The sequence below is a fragment of the Geotrypetes seraphini genome, chromosome 11 (genome assembly GCF_902459505.1).
Source record: "Geotrypetes seraphini chromosome 11, aGeoSer1.1, whole genome shotgun sequence".
NCBI lineage: Eukaryota > Metazoa > Chordata > Amphibia > Gymnophiona > Dermophiidae > Geotrypetes > Geotrypetes seraphini.
This window is the reverse complement of record NC_047094.1, coordinates 21,037,209-21,058,283: the sequence shown is the minus strand read 5'-3', so window position 1 is coordinate 21,058,283 and position 21,075 is coordinate 21,037,209. Positions and strand designations below refer to the sequence as shown.

Sequence of the window (21,075 nt, the reverse complement as noted above, 5' to 3'; positions counted from 1 at the left end):
ATGAAGGAAGCCTGGCTTTCAAAAGCATCTTCCAGATACAGAGTAACCAATCTTTACCTCTGCAACAGTCAGAATCTTTTGCACCCTGGCGATCATTAAAATAAATTGTTGAGCAGAACCAAAATGTACTTGTCTATCTCATTATTAAGTTCCCTCCAGATTCATAAACAGTGTGTTTTAACAAATTCATCAAGCAAAAGTATGCTTGAAAGCGCCATCTAGTGACCACCATCTGAAACTGTGAGCACATTTCTGGTTCTGAACACATGGAATACACAGGTATTCTTTACTGCACAGGCTCTTATTTATTGAGGTTTTTTCTCACAGACATAGAGGCTAAATTTCTAAAAGACGCTTTCATGTGCTAACACACAGTTCAGCATATTATCTCAGGTCTACTAGCCCAGCTCAAAGGACTGTGGCACACTGAGTCGATTGGCAACCCCCATCACTACCGCAATATGGTCTCTCTCTCTCTCTTCTCCCCACCTCCCTGTGATCTGGTATCTCCCTCTCTCTCTCAAGTCTTTCCCTCCTGTTGGACCAGGTGAGGCACTTCCTCATTGCCCTGATAAAGGATGCCAAAACCTCACTCTGGTATCCATCCTCCTAGACCGAACTGGGATTTTGGCACCCTTGATCACTGGTGCCCTGAGCCAGGACCTCACCTAGTCCATATTTAAAGCTGGCCCTGCATTTAAGACAATGGGACCTATTACAAACAACCTATATTTCTGACATTAGCATACGCCAGGAGTTCTCAACCCAATCCTCGGACACACCCAAGTCAGGTTTTCAGGATATCCACAATGAATATGCAAGAGATGAATTTGCTTGCTTTGCCTCTACTATATAGAAATCTCTTTCATACATATTCATTGTGGGTTTCCTGAAAAGCCGACTAGTTAAGTGTGTCCTGAGGAATGGATTGAGAACCCCTAACACTGTAATACACTTTAGTAAATCTTCTCAAAATGAGAAAAAAAAGAAAAACAGGAGAGAAGACTCCAGGTCATAAAATCAAACAAAAGCAATGCCTTTTTTATTGGATTAACTTGATAGAGCCAATATCACAGTGTTTAGAACTCAGAACAAATTCTGTAGAAAATGGTAACTGTCAAAAGGTTCTCCCAACATGTAAAGCCCTCTTTAATACCCATACTTTGCTTAAAGTGTCCTAATTAATTTTATTTATTTAATTTAAATTGTTCTTTTACTTAGATATTTCTGGGCTAGAAACCCAGAGCTCTGTCTAGTAGTGTGCATAGGTTACATCTATTGGAGGCTCCTTCAAAGCTCACTTCAGCCCATCTAAACCATCCCAGCCATTACACATCCCTCCCACTTCCCTCCCTTCCTTCCCTCCCCAGGCCATCCTCAAATGAATGGCCATATACAGGACACAGATCATTCAAGTCTGCCCAGTACTGGCCTTAGTTCTTCAATACACTTCACCCTCCGGATTCGCGGGGGATAGGGGCAGAGCCGGACCGCGAATGGTGAAATACCGCAAATATCTTCTGGTCCGGCTCTGACCCACCCCCACCTCCCTCCTGCCTTCCCCCCGGCATCCCGGCCTTACCTGGTGGTCTAGCGGGCTTTCGGGGCAGGAGCGATCTTCCTACGCTCCTACCCCGTGCAGATTGCCAATAGGAAATAGCTGCCGTGAGTTCCCGTAGTCTCTCGAGACTACGACGGGAACTCCCCACAGCCATTTCCTATTGGCGATCTACATGGGGCAGGAGTGTAGGAAGATCGCTCCTGCCCTGAAAGCCTGCTAGACCACCAGGTAAGGCCGGGACGCCAGGGGGGAAGGCTAAACTGTGGGGTTTTTTTCTTTTTTCCCCCTCCCCAAAAAATCGCGAATATGTGAAATCGTGATTGACGAAACCGCAAATGGGGAGGGGGTAGTGTATATACCATTATTTTCTGATTAGAGATCCTCTGTGTTCATATGTTAAGGTTAGCATCAGCACGCAACCACTGAAAAAAACTTAACATGGGAGCCCTTACCTCTTATTTAGGAGGCGCTAAGGGCTTGTGCAAACTTATTCAATTACAATACGCTAGTGCCACTGCATTAGCGGGAGAGCACTTCCACCCTCCCTTTGAAAATAAATATTGTACTGCTAGTGCACACAAATGGCAAAACTAAAGTAAAATTGTCTATTGTGTCCTGCATTAGGCCATCTTCTCCACATTAAGTGCATGTTAGCGTGTACACTTCTCCCTCGGTATTCGCGGGGGTTAGGTGCAGAGCCGGACCGCGAAGTGTGAAAAATCGCAAATAACTTCTCGGCCGCCTCTGACCCACCCCTGCCTCCCTCCTGCGTCCCCGGAACCTTACCTGGTGGTCTCGAGACTACAATGGGAACGCACAGCAACCATTCTGAAGATGGCTCTGCACGGGGCAGGAACATAAGACGATCGCTCCTGCCCCGCTTCACCGCTAGACCACCAGGTAAAGTTCCGGGGAGGCTTGGACGGCTTTAAAAATAGCCAAAAAATAAAAATAGTTTTTTTGTTAAAAAAAATCGCGAATAACCGAATCCGCGGATACTGAAACCGCGGATTCGGAGGGAGAAGTGTAATGCAGTTTAGTAAAAGCGCCCCCAGGAGAACTGGACTGTCTGAAAATTATCCTCATGAGTGTGGCTATAAGGATATATAACGTTTCACAGCATGCATGCTCCTAGCAATGCAATCCCAGAGCTGTGGCTTAGACAGGATCAGAAAACACAGGAAGATTAAAATTTTCAAGACTACATGTATTATTTTCCCATTGAAATTTTACTTGCACAAAATGCAAAAACTGTGAAGAAGGATGCAAAGTTGGAGAGACAGACCAGATGCTAAAGACAAGAATCCGACTCCTATACGGCCTCAACTACCACGACCCCACCTCTCCAGCTTTCCAAGCAGAGCATTGGCTACCTATCAGGAAACGCTCTGGTAATTGCTCACAAGAGATTCCACAACATAACCCCTACATACATAGCTTCCACCCCAATCGCCCCCTCTGCTCAGCTGCAGAAAGACAACTGTGCATCCCCCCAGGGAAAATCTCTCCAGATGGAAACGGCCCGTAGGCGCTCATACAGTCACTTTATCCTTCAGCTTTGGAACCAGTTGCCCGAACAGATAAGATCTCCGAACTCAGTGATGACGTTCCGAAGAGCAGTGAAGACCCTCCTTTTCAGCTAAACAGACTCTGACAGACTGCCACCTCCTTTTCTGTAACTCTCCTATGTACCCCATTATTTTATGGCCAATCTTGGCCTTAGTCTTTATGAAATTGCAGTAATTATCTCCCCCTTTGTACCCATTACCTTATGACCAGTCATGTCCTTAGTTTTTGTGAAATGTCTGCATTGTGAATGTCTTTATGTAACCTGTTCTGAGCTTCTGGAAGGGCAGGCTAGAAATTGAAATAAATAAATTTACACAGATTACAATGCCAACTAGCACATACAGGCAGTCCCTGGGTTAAGAATGAGTTCCGTTTTCTAAACCGTTCTTAAGTTGAATTTGTATGCAACTTTGATGCTCCATACAGTACACAGTCTATGAAAACATTAAAGAAACAGTCCTCAAAATTAAGTATCGTAGTTTAAAAAGAAAGAAAAGATAGGAGGTTTACAAGTACTTTCATTCTTCATCCAGTCCACTGTTCCCTCTCCAACATTTCTCCCTCTCATCTCTCTCTTCCCCATGCATCTGTACCTCACGCCTCTCCCACCACCATGTCCAATATTTCTCTCTCCTTCCCTATGCCCAACAATTCTCCTCTTTTTCATTTCCCCAAGTGCACCATCTCTTTCCCTCTCAGACACCCTGCCCAACAATTCTCCCTTTCTATTCCTTCCTGCACTTCAGCATCTCTTTCCCTCACTCCCTCCATTCATCCATCGTATGACCCAAGTTCATGCTTCCCTCCCTTCCTTCTGTGTCCCAAGTTCATGCTCCCTCCTTCCATCCTTTGTCCGAAGTTTGTGCTCCCTCCCTTCCTTCTATGTCTGTGCTTCTCCCTTCCTGAGCCAAATGTGCCCCTCTTCCTCCCTTACTATCCCAACATGACCCTCTTCCACCCTTCCGTGTCCCAACATGCCACTCGTCGTCCTTCATTTCCTCGGTGTCCCAAATTCGTGCCTCTCTCCCATGGGTGTTTACCTCCTCTGACCAGCTCCTCCTCCCAGCCACACTTCTCTTTACAAAACCACGAACAGCGGCTCCAGCACATTGCCTGCGGCTTAGCCGGAAGCCTTCCCTCTAACGGGGCAAAATTTTCTGGCAGGTCTGAGCTGTCAAGTCATACTTTTCTGTTATATCTGAGCCAATCAGCGCTTAGGCACTGACCAGAAAGTAAAGCTATGACAGCTGAGACATGCTGGAAAATTTTGCCCACAATTGTAGGACAGCAAGGTTAGGGAATCACCCGGCGATATTAGAGAATTGCCCGGAGTGCTCATTTAAATATTAATGACCTCATTGTAATACATTTGCATAGCAGAGATGGAGTCTGCCAGAAAGCTTGGAAAAGACCACGGTGAGCCCTTTTGAGAACTGGCCGGCTGGAACCGGTTCAGCGACCATCGTTAAAGGCAAGGTGGGTTTTGAGAGTCTTCCCCCGAGTTGATAACCTTATAAAGTTCCTTGAAAATTAGTCTTAAGAGCCAAGCCCAGCTAGTGGGCTATGTATTGTTTTCAAATCTGTTGTGTTTTTCAAATGTGCCCAGAATTGTGCGTCGATTTCGCGAGACACACGGAATCAAGTTTCAAGTTTATTAGCATTTGATTGATCGCTTATTACAAGCTAAGCGATGAACAATTTATTTAAAATAAATAGAATTTTCAAAGTACAACAATAAGTTAGGTTCAGATACGAACAGACAAAACAGACTGACATGATACATAAGGAGGGAAAAAAATGGGAGGGAATAGTTACAATATTTAATCTTTTTCATAATCTAAAAAAAGAAGAAGAGGGGGCAGGAAAAAACATGCGGAAAGGGAGTGTGAAAATTGGATAAAAAGTAATTTTAAAAATAGAAAGTTAAATATAATGCATTTTTAAACATTAAAAGCGTCTTTAAATAAAAAAGTTTTTAAAATGGTTTTGAATTTATTAAGATCTTTAACTTCTCTTATATATAGTGGTAGATTATTCCAGGTTTGGGGGGCCATTACAGAAAATATGTCATATCGTCTGGTGCCAATTATCTTCAAGGATGGAATCATTATTTGTCCTTGCGATGAAGAGCGGAGGGATCGTGTTGCATTGTAGGGAATAAGTAACCTATCTATGAATTGTGGTTCATGCGTAGTTAATGTTTTAAATACTAATAGGGAATCAAGTGAAGAGTGAATACTTGAGGTTTTCCTGCAGTATCTAAACACAGCCACATGGCACACTCCCTCTGAGTCATAAAATTAAAATTCCAAACTGCTCGTTTTTCATAAAATGGCATTTTCTCCGACATGCACTTTATGGCCCTCCACAAGAAAGCACTTTTCAGAACAGAAGCAGCAAACTCTTAAGCAGCCAGCACACAGTCAAGAGGTAGGAGGCATCAAAAACCACTGGATATAAAAATCTAGTCAGCAGCTGGGAGGGGGGGAAGTGCTGAGCCTAAGACATCCTCCTAAATTGCACTGCATGAGCTCAGTTCTGAAATCACATGAGCGGGCCATACGCGTGCACAAAGCTGAGGTCCTGTTATTTTCTCACAGCTTTGCATTCGTGTCCTCACTGCCTGAAACCCAGCAGCGGCGAAGCCTCGACCAGGTTCACTTAAGAAACCACATTCTGAACTATATGGAGGAGGGGGATCCATGTCTCCGCTGCAGTGAACGAACGCACTTTAACTTGTAATACATCTTTCTTCTCAAAGGTAGGTGTACTGTATTTTTAAACTCTTTGAGCCTACACAAAAATACTCTGTTTAAAAAAGAGGGCTCCGTCGTCAACATTTCAACTTTATTTTTCAGCTGATCAAGAAGTTCGAATACTGTAAAACAGTGGCATCCTTGTCCCTAAAAAGCACTTTTTGTGTGCAAAATAACAGCGAGGTTGGAAAAAGCTGGTATGTTTCCTTTGGCTGCTGCCAGATCTTAAGGAATAACTGAGGACGACTGTTTTTTGGCATTGCAAGATTGGGAGTTTCCAGCCGCCTCAGTGATATACAGTATATGCTCTTTATTCAAGAGCATCACAGAGACTAAAAGAAAATGTCGGTCACACTGAACAAGCTTGCTGTAGTGCAGTGGTCTCAAACTCGCGGCCCGCTAGGTACTATTTTGAGGCCCTTGGTATGCTTATCATAATCACAAAAGTTTCTTGACCATGTGTCTCTTTAGCTATAAATTACAATTTTATTATTAAGTCTTAGCCAAAAGGAAAGATTTATAAACTATAGAGTTTTACCTCATGCAAAATTGTCATCCGCTATAATAAAACCCTTAGCGCGCATGTGCAGTTGAAACTCCGTGCGGCCGTGCTTCGTGATCCGTGTCGCCACATGCGCAGTAGAGTTAAACTCTGCCTGCGGCGGTTTCTTCATCGCCCTCCCTTGGTGATGCTACAAGCGTCAAGCTGCCGACTGCATGGGTCCCTGCCCCACCCCCGAAAAGGCCCGCTGAAGCACCTGTGAAATGCGGGAGAGTAGCCGGAGGCGGTCAAAGGCCACGGCGCTATCCTGTCGGCTCCCAGAAACAACCCACTCCTCCCGCGGCCCGAACACCTACCCAACAACCCCGGACACTGAGCTCCACAGACACGCAGGGTGGGCAAACCAGCTTCCCGCAGCCAGGCAGAGGCGCCACACCGGAGTGTGTCGGCACCCGATGCACAAGTCAACTCCCCAGGAGCCCGAATCCCACCAGCGCCAGACTGAAATAGGGAAGGTAAAAGGGGAAATGGGAGCCTGAATATGGATTGGTAAAAGGAAGGGAGAATGGCTACTGCTGGACAGGGGGAGCAGGGAAGGGGTGCTGCTGGACGGGGGGGGGGGTTAAAAGGAAGGCAGAAGGGCTACTGCTGGACAGGGGGGAGCAGGGAAGGAGTGCTGCTGGACAGGGGGGGTAAAAGGAAGACAGAAGGGCTACTGCTGGACAGGGGGAGCAGGGAAAGGGTACTACTGGAAAGAGGGGAGGTAAAAGGAAAGGAGAAGGGCTACTGCTGGACAGGGGGAGCAGGGAAGGGGTGCTGCTGGACAGGGGGGGAGAGACAGAAAAAGAAAGAAAGAAATGCCTGTCTACATATCTATTCTAGTACCCGTTAATGTAACGAGCTAAAAAACTAGTTTCTTTAATAAGACATTAACTATTTTTTTTCTGAGGCCTTCCAAGTACCTACAAATCCATAACGTGGCCTTGCAAAGGGTTTGAGTTGGAGACCACTGCTGTAGTGCCATCCATCCCCAGCAAGAAATTATCTAGGAACCCTTGACTCCCCTTTCTCCCCCCTGTAACCACAGCTCTATTCCTTCAGGGTAGTAGGGGTATTTTGTCCTAGACCTGTCAAACTGTTACCAATTAGGCCAATTTCAAGTTTTGGGTCAATATAGTGAAATGTACCTGCAAGTTAATCCACTTGAAACATTTCTTAACCCTTTCAGGACCATAAGGATCGTAGGCCAATTTTTGTGGTTTTGACGACATTTTTATGGTAAAAAGGGCTTGCAGATGCCAAAAAATTGATTTTTTTTTGTGAAATATCATTATTTTTATTTTAAAAAATCACACTTCTGGCTTATGGACAGTGTGGCAAGTGAATCTTCTCGTCAATCTAGCAACGACGCTAATGAATGAATGTCGGAACCAGTTTGTTTACATAAAGGCAGTATCATATGGAATCCGTACATATCAAATTTAGAACTGTAGACTATCCCAATCAAAATTTATAGGATTTTAAAGTTATGGGACAAATATGTCCCTTGGTCCTGAAAGGGTTAAAACAATACATCCTATGTCCAAGTTCAACCTTTGAAAGGAAATAAATTCCACACTAAAAAAGCACATGGTGCATGCAAATTTCAAAATATTACTCTGGTGCATCAACCAGATATCAAAGGTACAGAATTTGTGAACAATTTTTGGAACATTTGGTTCTAAGCTAAATCAGAGACCCTAATGCAAAAGATGAAAGCACAGCAGATCAGGAACAACACACACACACACACAAAAAAAAAATAAAATTTGAGAGATTTGTGATTCCTAGGCTACAAAATCAAGCGTTTGCTGCAGAGTTCCCCAGCACAACCATGGGAAACCAACGGAGCTGGCTTACAGCGGAAGTGGTGGCCCACACATCTCTTCTCCCTTCTCTTCTTGCACTGGTTCAGGCTTGATGCTAGAAGAGGACACCAGCAACATCCTGGGGTGGCCCTTGGGGGATGCAGAGTGGTGTGCAAAGACTCCCTATGGAGTCTTATTTGCTGAAAAGCAGTAGTCATACAATTGTAGGGATGGGCCTGGCAACGGTGAAGATCATCAAGTCACGTTCTGCTCCTTGGCTTCACTGGGATCCCTCATTGTACTGTGAACTTTGGCACTTCATAGCCTCAAATGAATTAAAAAGCAAAATTCTAGTCGCAGGTCAAGAAGGGAAGGATGAAAACGCAGCTCAATGCACGGTGCCAACTCTTCTCGTATTTTCAAGTCAGGACTGGCAGTGGACATCGGAGTGGGGAGGAGATTAAAATGTGTATGAAATAGGGGACTGAGGGTTGTGGTATGTGTGTGTTTGAAAGAGGGAGAGAGGGGTTCAAAGGATGAGAGTGAAAGCTCCCTTTAGTGATTCTAGAGAAGGGATCTCAAAGTCCCTCCTTGAGGGCCGCAATCCAGTCAGGTTTTCAGGATTTCCCCAATAAATATGCATTGAAAGCAGTGCATGCACATAGATCTCATGCATATTCATTGGGGAAATCCTGAAAACCCAACTGGATTGCGGCCCTCAAGGAGGGACTTTGAGACTCCTGTTCTAGAGCTACTGCCTTTTGCTTCTTCCCTCATCTTCCTTCCATTTTGCTCTGGCATCCCCCATATCACCTTCCCTAAACCTACTTAAAAATAACAACGATAGCATTACTTCTCAGTTTTACAGCACTGTTTACATAGGGATAAATATTCAGGTACAATTTGTAAGCTCCTTGAAGCAGGAACTACTGGGAAATAAACTGACTTCTCAATGGTCACAAGGCAGTGGCAGGATCTGAACTCTGGCTTCCCTGGTTTTCAACCTATTGCTCAGACTGCTAGGCCATTTACTCTCCTTTCTCAGCACCAATCATCCAAATACCTTTTCTTCCAAACGGAAGAATATACTGTAAATCATGCCGACACTCAAGAACTATCAGAAAATGACCTTTAAGCCAATGGTTCCCAACCCTGTCCTGGAGGACCACCAGCCAGTCAGGTTTTCAGGATAGCAGATCTGCATGCCTGCCACCTCCATTATATGCAAATCTCTCTCATGCATATTCATTAGAACTATCCTGAAAACATGGTGGTCCTCCAGGACAGGGTTGGGAACCACTGCCTTAAGCAATTAAAAAAATACCACACATTTGCAACATATAATTTCATACCTGATTGTAATTCACCTTGAGCTAGGAATGAGTCAAATCCAAACAAATAAACATATATAGAGCAGAATTGCAGAATTTCAAAAAAGTGTCACCAAACTTTCTAATCTTTGTCACAGACCCTGCCTTTGAGCAGCTACAGGAAACTGAGATCGGTGTCTCAGTGGCATAGCCACAGGAAAGCCCGCCCCCCTTTGGGCTCAGGCGCCCTTCAAACCTGCTGCCCCAGATGCACAGCTGCCGGGGATGTTCAAGCCCCACCAAAGAGATTCACCACTGGAGCCTCCACCTGTGCTGTCTGTAACCATGTCTAAGCAAATATCCTTTTTGGCCATTAAAATGTTTGTTTCTTTGTGGTTCCTTCCTTGGGACTTTACAGAAAGTATAGACAAAGATGCTGTTGCAAAACCAAATTACAACTTCAGTTGAGAAAAGTCAAATACACCATGAGTCAGTAAGTCAGAGGGCTACTGAAAAATAAGCTAACTTTGCTGCTTTATCTGGTTTGTAAATATCTTTTTATTGCTTCTCCATTGCCCTCTTTTGTCCCTATGGCCAGATGACAATGCATGCCCAAGATGTACTGTACATACTCAAATATAAACTAACCTGAATATAAACCAAGGTAACTTCCTCCCCCCCCAAAAAAGGAGGAAAAAGGTTGACTCAAATATAAACAGGGGGGAGCGGTTAATATTTAAGTACAGTGCCTTGCCATGCTCTAAATCCTGTTCCCCCTCCCTCCTTCCCTGTTCTGCTAGGCACTGTATCCATCCCCTCACTCCCTCCCTCCCCTGCCAGTCTCTGCATCCAGCCCCCCCTCCCTGCCAGGTCCTGTACCCTTGTCCCCCCCTCCCCCAATGCCTTGCAGGTGTCCACCGGGCCTGCCGTTAAGTCCTGGTGGTCCGGGACAGCGGGAGTCCCTTCCGCCTCCTGTCCCAGTCAATTCTAAGAATTTTTACCTCCCTCCCTCTTGCCCTGTGTACCTTTAGAATCCCTGGTGGTCCAGCTGTGAACCGCGGCAGGAGCGACCTTTCTTCGCTCCTGCCCGTTCCGAGCTGCTAGCTGATTGGCAATCCTAGCCTTCCTTAGGAGTCCTCAAGAGAACAAAAAGAACAATGAAGGCTCTTGGGTCCTTCCTTCTTATTGTCTATCATCTACAACAGAGTACCGTTGTTTTTGTCTTTAATAGATGGCCAATTACTGTCCTTGGAGTCGCCAGGATTTTTGTGTTTTCTGCTTTAACGTTTTCCTGTATTCATCTGGGCACCGAGCAATTTTTTTTTTTTTTTTTTGTTCCACTGTTCGCCGCGCCCAAATTAGTGCTGGTGTGCCCTATACAGAATACTAGCTTGGCACGCTCCTCACACCTAACTTCGGGCACGAGCACTTTTGCCTGCCAAAACCTGGTTTAACGCTCATCCCCAACTGAGGGTAGCTAGGTGTGCAAATGCAGGTATTCTGCCTAATTACTGTGAACGTCCCTGACCCCTTTGGGTTGCACACTACGAAACGTAGGCGCACATGTTATAGAATAGGACATACATAAGATCCATACATAACTCCTAACTATAGCCAGTTATGTGCTTATCAACAGCAATTATTGATTGCTAACACCTAACCTGGGATCCACAACCAAATTTGGGCAACTGTCAGGGTCCTAACTTTCTAGAGGTGAAACTAACTGCATTCTGTGTTAATGGCTGTAGGATTAATATGCGGTGGTCATGGCTACTCTGCATTAAAACATACAGCCGTCTTCCCTAAAGTAAAGCCCCCTATGGTTAACAGCGATGTTTTGCACCTAACTTGCCTCCTGGTAACACACATTAGCGCAGTTTAGTAAATTGGCCCCAAGGCTTTTTTTTTCCCCCTAGGCAGTTTCAAGTTAGGCGGAAAAAAAAAAAAAAATCGACAGGTCTCCCTCCATATTCACGGTTTTGAGATTCGCGAATTCGGTTATTCGTGAAGTCTCCAAACAAGCAGCCATCCTCCTGCCTTCATAGCTTACCTTTGAAGCAATTGTAGTCTAGCAGTGAAGCGGGGCAGGAGCGCCTGCCCTGTGATCAAAAATGACCACCTCAGGTTCCAGCGTCAGTCTCTCAAGACTGCTGCGGGAACCTGAGGCGGCCATTTTTTTTATAGCGGTTCCACATGGGGCAGGAGCATAGGAAGATTGCTCCTGTCCTGCTTCACCGCTAGAGGTAAGCTGTGGAGGGGTCTGGGAGGGAGTCCTAAAGTTTTTCACAAGTTTTTAATATTCGTGAGGGAGATGGGCCCCTAATCCCCTGCAAATACGAAGGGAGATATGTATTTCTTTCTTTCTTTATTTTTTATTTAGTTATTTATTTAATTTGTTTTCTATCCCATTCTCTCCAAAGAGCTCAGAAAGGGTTATAGGTTAACATACATAATATACAGTTTACAGGTACAATTTGCCATAGTTACAATACAAGGTTTCTCAATACAAGTTTTTAAACTAACTCAACATATACTAGGGATCTAATACCAATATACTGGTACATGACATATAATTTACAGGTTAAATTTGCCATAGTTAAAGATTTTTTTTTTTTTTTAATAATTTTATTAAAATACAATAGTGTAATACATTAGAATAATAGCATGAAATATGACAAAAATAAAAACACTATTACAAGCAGAAAGTATAGAACCCTAACTATAACCCCTCCCTTCCATCAATTATTAATATTAACAATATTAAATGTCTTAATATGAAGATTCAATATCTACGTTAATCAAAATCTATTCCTACCCAACCTTCCCTCCCATCCCATCCCAGATGTGCAATGAAAAAACTCAGAAGGCAATATGTTATTTTTACTTTAAATTTGCAAATAACGTCAATGGATTCCAAATTTTATTAAATAAAACATGACTTCCTGAGCATTCTGCATTTACCCTTTCAAATCTATATGTAGTACATACAGTTGTCCACCAAAATGTGTAATTTAACCTATCATGATTTTTCCAATATGTATTTCACATCCCTGTAAAAGAATACTATATCCCCTAGACCAGTGTTGCTCGACTCGGTCCTGGAGTCCCCCCTTGCCAGTCAGGTTTTCAAGATATCCACAATGAATAGGCGTGAAAGAAATTTGCATACAATGGAGGCAGTGTATGCAAATTCAATGTGGATCTCCTGAAAACCTGACTGGCAAGGGGGGACTCCAGGACCGAGTCAAGAAACACGGCCCTAGACCGCGCCTCTGCTGCAGACCTCTACCGCTCTCACCTTTTGTTGATAGGCAAATCAACTCATAGCAGGTCATTTCTGGCATTAGGGTTATCAGATGTCCAGATTTCACCGGACATGTCCCCCTTTTCAAGGACATGTCCGGGGGATCCGGACAGCTTTTCAAAACCCGTCACTTTGTTCGGGTTTTGAAAGGCGTCTCATTCAAATCATGTCGGGAAGGGGTATCCGCGCATGTGCGGATGCCAACGCGGCGACATCATTGCATCATGTCCGCACATGCGTGGATGGAGGGCAGAACGGAGCATGACACAGGCAGAACTGGGCAGGCCTGGGGGAAAATCTGGTAACCCTAAGTTAGGGATCACTTAATTGTCTAGAAGAGTTACACTTCCCCCATCCCCATTCGCGGTTCCTGCACTCGCGGTTTCATAAAATTGCGATTTTTTTTCTGAGAAGGGGGAAAATACGTCGGGAACTCCCTACAGCCATTTCCTGATGGCAATCTGCACAGGGCAGGAGCGTAGGAAGATCGTTCCTGCCCCGAAAGTCCTCTAGACCACCAGGTAAGGCCGGGAAGGCGGCAGGGAGGTGGGGGTGGGACAGAGCCGGATAATTGCGGTTTTTCGGCATTCGCGGTCCGGCTCTGCCCGTATCCCCCGCGAATGATGAGGGAGAAGTGTACATGTTTGGCTTTATAGTCATACTAGTGTTTAAGCCCGTTAGATTAACGGGTGCTAGATGTGAAATGTTAACATTTAATCGGAGAGACGATCTGGACTCTTTAGAGAAACTCATTGCACAGTTGATCGAGGGAGCGGAAAGAAAAAAAAAAGGGGGGGGGGCTCAGGGCGATGAAAGCTGTCTAATGTAACTCTTGAGCCCGTCCACGATTTAGGAGCGAGAGAGAGAGGGAGTGCAGGCTGACCGCCTCTCCTGCTTTTGAACCTGTGCAGAGGCAGAGCCGGGGCGGGAGGGAATGACATCATCAGCCCAAAGTGAATAAGGTGGGAGAGCAATTTCAAAGCCTCGGGCAGCGGCGGCTCCTCGACCGATCCGTGCTTACAACGGCCCCACACTCGCGGTCTGGCTGGCTCCCCCACCAAAACCCTTCGCGGCGGCAGCCCCTCCCACATTCGTCCCAAGCCTTTCCGAAGGCCAGCTTCCACAAAAATGCTACCCCTCTGTCCAAAGCCACAGCGGCAGCCTCCCTCAAGAGGCGTACCAGCGTCGGAAGCCTCGTCTCCGACGTTGCGACATCAGAGAGGTCTCCAACACTGGTGCGGCTCCCGTAAGAAGCCGCCGCCACAGCCCCAAACAGAAAAACAACATCTCCATTGGAGCCAGCCCCTGGAGATGCCCCGGACACAGAGCCAGACACAAGAGGAGCCGCCACCGCGAAAAACCCCAGCAAGGGAGCCAGCGAGACCACGAGTGCAGGGCCGTTGCAAACAGCTGGGTTCTTCGGCTTCCCCTATTATCTCCACCGCCGTAGTCTCTTGTTTAATCTGGGGAAACTGCCGTGCAAAAAATGCCATTGCTGGAGAGCAGGGAGTGCCGCGTTTTGAAAATTTTTCTGCCGCGCGTGGGGCTGTAGTAAGCGCACATGCACACTCTTGCTGGCCATGGACCTACGGATCATGGAAGCATGCTGATAAGAGTGCGCATGCACCGCTTAGGGTTTTATTATAAATGATATGGTAATCAGGGTTCTTTACAGTTTATTCAAGGAGAATTTTAGATCCTCTCCCTCACATCCTCGGGTAAATTTAGGTCTTGTGGTGCAGAAGGATGAAGAGGGACTTGGCTGAATGGCTGTTTTCTAACTCTCTCATTTGTTTCATATAACTAAACTGCTTTGCTGCAACCATCTCTTCCTGCTAGAAGCACATTCATCATAACCCAATGATATCCTCATTATGCAGCAACTCCCCACGGGGGGGGGGGGGGGAATATTTCTTAAAGCATGCAGGCTTCTAAAATGACCTATAAAAGAGATATCAAGCAGGATTCATTACTTTCAATTTCTCCCCAGCAAACATTGATTAATAACTTCTCCACACTGCCTGCTGTTTGTTAAAATGAGACAGGCTGACCATTTGTCTGATAGCAATGTTATACAGCACCATCTTCTTGGAACCAGACTTTGGATACTCAAGTAAAGTTGAATACTGTACTTCCAACTTAAAATGTATGCCATTCTATATGTCAGGGTTCAAAAGCAGACAGCGTGGAACACGTTCCAGAATCACCAAGGAGTGGATGCCCAGTATCATTTATGATACAAACGGGTAATTAGATACAAACAATAAAATGAACAGATATATATCTTGGGATGCTGTATATTTTATTATTTAAGAACATAAGAAATGCCTTCACCGGATCAGACCTTAGGTCCATCTAGACTGGCGACCCGCACACGAAGAGGCCAAGCTAGGTGCTCCCTAATGGAGACCTTGATTACCCGTATCCCTCAATGTGATTTGCAAGAAGGTGTGCATACAACTTGCCCTTGAATCCCAGAATGGTGGTCTCCGTCACAACCTCCTCCAGGAGAGTATTCCAAGCATCCACCACTCGCTGTGTGAAACAGAACTTCCTGACATTTGTCCTGGGCCTGCTGCCCCTCAGTTTCAGTCCATGACCTCTTGTCCGTGTCACATTTGACAATGTGAATAATGATGTTTCTTGCTCTATTTTGTCGAATCCTTTTAGTATTTTAAAATTCTCTATCATATCCCCTCGCAGTCTTCTCTTTTCGAGGCTGAACAAACCCAGTTTTCCGAGTCGTTCCTTGTAACTCAGATTCTCCATACCTTTTACTAGTTTCGTGGCCCTCCTCTGTACCCTCTCCAGTAGGGTTATATCCTTCTTTAGATAGGGAGAACAGTGTTGGTATCTAATTACCTGTTGTATCATAAATGATACTGTTATATAGTATGGAAGTTGCACAATAAACTGCTGTGACACCTACTCCTTGGTGATTCAGGAACGAGCTCCACACTATCTGCTTTTGAACTTTCCCATTTTGATTGTGAAACTTTGGTCCATTCCAGTGGAGGATTGGGCGGTTTTTCGACCACTCCGTTGGGACACTTTGCCTTTGGTTATTCTATATATGAGGGCCATTTTTAAAATAAGAATCGTTTGCGTATATTATTAACCTAAGTAGGCGCTTTGGACTGGAACTTTGTCGGGAACATTTCTGTAACCCTATCAGTGCGTCAGACATAATTTCGCAGAGGTATTTCATTAACCATTTCTTCAATCCCTCCAATTGTGAAGGGCGATCGGTGATTCATTTTTATTTTTAAATATTTTATTAATTACAACAGAGTAATACATTTGATTAAAAATAGCAAGTTCTTACCGAAAATACACCATTTCATATAAATAGTACATAGAAATATAACTATACCCCCTTCTAACAATAAGTGATAATATTAAACAACTTTATTACTATAATAAAAATATTTCTTATCCATTTTTCCAGTATCTTTCCCTCCCCTACCCCTCTCCCGCCCCGGATGTGCAATGAAAAAACTTAGAAGGTAATATATTATCATTTACTGTGAATCAACAAATAAAGTCAATGGAATCCATATTTTTTAAAATAAAGCACTAAATCCTAAACACTCCGCATTCATGCTTTCATATTGATATGTATTACATACAGTTGTCCACCAAAATGTATAATTTAATCTGTCATGGCTTTTCCAATTCTTTGTGATCAATTGAACCGTAATTCCAGTCAAAATCAAGAGAAGGCAGCTTTTAAATTTATCAAGGAAAGGTTTAACTTGTAACATAGTGCCACAAATTATTACTTCGTATGTTAATGGAATATCTGATTCTTAAAATTATATTGATTTGTCCCCAAATTGACTTCCAAAACCTAAATATCAGTGGACAAAAAAACAAAACAGGCGATTCATTTTTTAAATGCAAAGAACATTTGCCCAGCTGAAATTCATCGACAGCTAATTGAAGTGTATGATGAAGGCGTAATGAATGAGGCAAATGCGTGGAAATGGTGTCGGTTGTTTAACGAAGGGAGGACAAACGTGCACGATGAAGCACCAAAGCTTCTGCAACGCTTCTGCTGTGTTTCGAGCATCATGAGGACGCGTGTTACCATGCAGCAGACACACTCCCTTAGTGAGCAGACCTCACCATTAGTTCTGTATAGCTCGTCATAACTTTAAGGTTTCGCAGTACCTTTGCGCATTCATGGATTCTCCTTGAGGCAGAAAAATCAATCAAGTGAATGCCTTTCCTGTCCCAAAACACCATTGCAGTTTCCAATTCTTTGGTGATGACAGATGGGCGTCCAGATCTTGCTTCATCGTGCACTTTTGTTCTCCCTTCGTTAAACAACCAACACCATTTTTCATACATTTGCTTCGCACGCAAATTGGTGCCAATTACTACCTAATTATTGGCACCGATTGGCTTGTTGGGCACATATCTTGGATTGTTGTCCAAATTTTGGGCACCGTATATACAGTAGACTCCGGGGGCTAAGATTTTGGCCTGCCCAAACCATGGCCAGAACACATTCCCTTGATTTCTCTGGGCACCAACAATTCCCATATGTAGAAAGTAGATATCTGAAATAATCGTTCTCACATGTAGATGTGAAGATACTTTTTAAATTACCGCCTTGGTATTTTGGCTTTTTTTTTTTCTCAGAGAAGGACCTACCTATCCTTTTCCTTGTAAATAGGGGGAAGATGTATATAATGATGTAGTCGCACAAATCATTGGACTGATTTCATAAGAATTTTCTTCCTCAATTAACATGAAAGGCCTACTTGAGAGCGTAATGGACACATGGCAATAAGTTTCTTGATACTGTTTATTTTTCTGCTACTACAATAAAAACATTTCATACCTAAATATAGGGCTCCACACCATTTGTAGACCCAAACTTGTGACCATAAATAGTCAGTTCTGGGTTTATAAGCATGGGAGATACAGCCTCACCTGGCCCCAAAGGTCTACCTCAGGGGTGTCCAATGTCAGTCCTCGAGGGCCGCAGTCCAGTCGGATTTTCAGGATTTCCCCAATGAATATACATGAGGTCTATTTGCATGCACTGCTTTCATTGTATGCTAATAGATCTCATGCATATTCATTGGAGAAATCCTGAAAACCCTGAAAGCCCGACTGGATTGCGGCCTTCGAGGACCGACATTGGACACCCCTGCTCTACCTACATTATCTTCAGACATTTACTGGCAACACAGAGAGCATTTGGCAATGTACACCCATTCACAACTAAATATGTATTTATTTTCACTGCAGGGTGGGATCCATCCTTCTGACCACGACGAGACTATTGAAAGGAAGATGGTTTGGCGTAACATGACCTGGATAAAATATCCAAGCCATGACCTCCTGAATCCCCTCATAAGCATTGAAGACATCATTACATCTCAGAACATCATCTCAAGGATCCTTCACTGCTATGTTGCATTCTTTGTACCGCCTGGTTTAATAGCAGGGCTCCTGATCCTGGCCATCTTTTTCAGAAACTACTCAAGAAATAAAACCTTGGGGAAGTTTGATATACTCATGATTGACTTGGTAATCACCTATGTAGCAATTATACTTTTTTCTTTCACTGCCGTGATCAGGCCTGGCTACCTCCAAGTAACAAACCTCAGCTGTGGCGTTCTCTCTTTTTTCTTTAATCTTATTTATTTAAATTCTCAATATCTTCAGGTTCTGATGCTCTTCATTCTCTTACTGCAAGAAAATCAACCCAGGGCTTCACTGGTGACGGAAGCAAGTCCTCTGCTGTCCATATCCCTCACGTTAGCTTTAGCCTTCCTGGCCTCCCTGCTGGTTGTGGCACTGCTAGGGACAGCTGCATATCTTCATGAGACAACCTACTGCCAAGTAGACCCGTTAAACGCCTGGCCTGAATATGACATAGTCAAGTTTTCCTTTGGTTTTGCTATCCCATCTATGTTTACCGTCCTCTTTTTGGTCCTCATAGTGGTGAAGCTGGCAAAGACAGGAGCTCCCCCCTTAAAGGAAAACATGCCATTCCCCACTGTCATGTTGTGTATCGCTCCGATGATGCTCACGTGCCGTCTGTTCTACAACATCCTGCTTCTTTGCAGAACCACGCTAAAGCTGCAGATGATCAATGGATTACCGAGAGACGAGCTGATTATGAACGCTGCGGAATTTGTGTTGTTCAGCGAGAGCTGTGTTAGTTTACTGTTCATTCTCTTTCTTTACAAGCCCTGTAAGGATGCAGTATGGAACTCCGTCTGGCGTCTTAGACAGAAGTGCAGGAGGAATGGCACGGCCAACAGCAGTGCGGCAAGGCCCTCCATTGAAATAGAGGAAGTGGAGAAGAGGACAACGGATGAATACTCTTAGCAACTAGCAAGCCACCTAAAGCCTCAGCAGAACCAGTCTTAATGTTATCATCATCTGCAATCAAAATGGTATTATGTCACCTTCAGTGAAGTTAGTGCTCTTCAGAAAAAGCCACGAACCAGAGCCGACATCTGTAATTATTATTTCAGAAATGGCACCGATGGGTGGATGAAGCGGAGGAGACTGCGGGCTTCTTGGCTCCTTTAATTACATTCTAACTTGTTGATTTCTGTTAACAGGACTGCCCCTGCAGCTATCAAAGGCCATTCTGGTTATGGTACACTGTGCTTGCAGCTTTAATATGCCTGCATGTAGCTACGATTAGAAAGATGCGAAGTATTTCCATACATTCACAAAAGACAGGTATAAGCTCCACAGATATGATAGAGAATAACAGTAGAAGGTACAGCAGACTCTCAGCTAACCAGCACCTATGGGGATTGATAGATGCCGGATAAATGTAGCTTCTGGTTGCTTGAGAGTTACTATTAAAAATAGGCCTAAGTAATGCTATATTCCATACTATAAACTGTTCCAGGCAAACTACTGGACATGTGATAGGCAAGGTGTGGAGTGTCAAGTTTACACTTAAATTTCTGCCAGAAATTGATTTTATTTTCATTTTCACTTTCACTTAAAGTATTACTGTATTTCTTTGATTTTTTTTTTTTTTTTTTTGCTGGTTGCTCAAGAGTTCTGGTTAAGAAAGAATCTACTGTATAAACACAAGTGAGCTTAGGGGTTGCTTTTCAGAAATCACACAGAGTGGGACAGATAACAGGGCAAATTGACTTGATTACCTTTTCACAGCTCTTCATCTGCACTTACTGGCTAGCTGAACATCCAGCTCTATCTACCGGCCTGCCATTTGTCCATCTGGGGTTATCTGACCAAATTTAGGCAGTTTGCACCAAGTATTGCATTAAATAGTTCAATTACAACTCACACCACAAGAATAACCCCATTCCAGCCTCTTTTTTACCCTGTTGTATGCATGTAGCTTGTGATTTTTAACCAAATTTAGAGGCCTGTTTACTAAAGGTTTTCTTCCATTTGTGGAGGTGGGGGGGGGAAATTGTTTAGTTTAGTGAACAGAATTCTAAGCCAGTTTGAGGTGCCATTTTTAATTGGGGAAGAATTGGTCAGCTAAAACAATATTTTAGTTGGGTAAATAATTTGAATGTTGACCCCATGGAGACCAGAACATTTTCAGAAGGTGCATTCCTATATGCACTGGCAAATTTCAGGTTTTCCTACACTCCCACAATTGTAACAATGGCCTCGGTGGGACAAGGGGTCTTTTCATTTGGTAACTATCCTTTGCCATTTATTGCGACTGTATCTGAATTTACATATCTCTTAAAACCAAAAATAATGGAGTGATGATTGCAACTATGGCAATTTAAGATGTTTTAAACGCCTGAAATCTGTCCCCAGACAGGAATGCCACTTTCTGCAGGGCTCACTAGCATAACAGCCTCTCGGTTTAATTCTTTCCATGCATTCCATATTTCATTTTGTTCTTAAGTTACCTGTAAAAATCTCAATTTTTCATTATTTATAGCCAAACAAATAGACATGAAACTCAATAAAAATCGTGCGAAGCAGAAAGTTTCTTAATACAGTGGTACCTTGGATTACGAGCATAATCCGCTCCAGCAGCATGCTCATAATCCAAAATGCTCGTTTATCAAAGCGAGTTTCCCCATAGGAAATAATAGAAACTCGCTTTGATACGTTCCCCCCACCACGAGAACCGGCATTGCTCCCCCCAAAGGCCCCCCTGCAATCCGGCACCCTCCCTCCCGTGATGCGGCAACCCCCCCCCCCCCGCGATTGGGCACCCCCCGCCGCGATCCGGCACCCCCCCTGACA

General features: G+C 44.1%; 2 protein-coding genes across 3 annotated transcripts in view; one reads left to right on the top strand and one right to left on the bottom strand.

Annotated features, from left to right (window-relative positions):
* C11H7orf50 (chromosome 11 C7orf50 homolog) overlaps positions 1 to 21,075 on the bottom strand; it is a 293,434-nt gene that overhangs the window by 173,991 nt on the left and 98,368 nt on the right. The gene's annotated exons all lie outside the window — the stretch shown is intronic.
* Positions 5,710 to 20,933, top strand: LOC117345734. The gene is made up of 2 exons (XM_033914811.1): positions 5,710 to 5,891; positions 18,112 to 20,933. The coding sequence occupies exon 2, from the start codon at positions 18,157 to 18,159 to the stop codon at positions 19,198 to 19,200; it is 1,044 nt and encodes a 347-aa protein (XP_033770702.1). The 5' UTR covers positions 5,710 to 5,891; positions 18,112 to 18,156; the 3' UTR covers positions 19,201 to 20,933.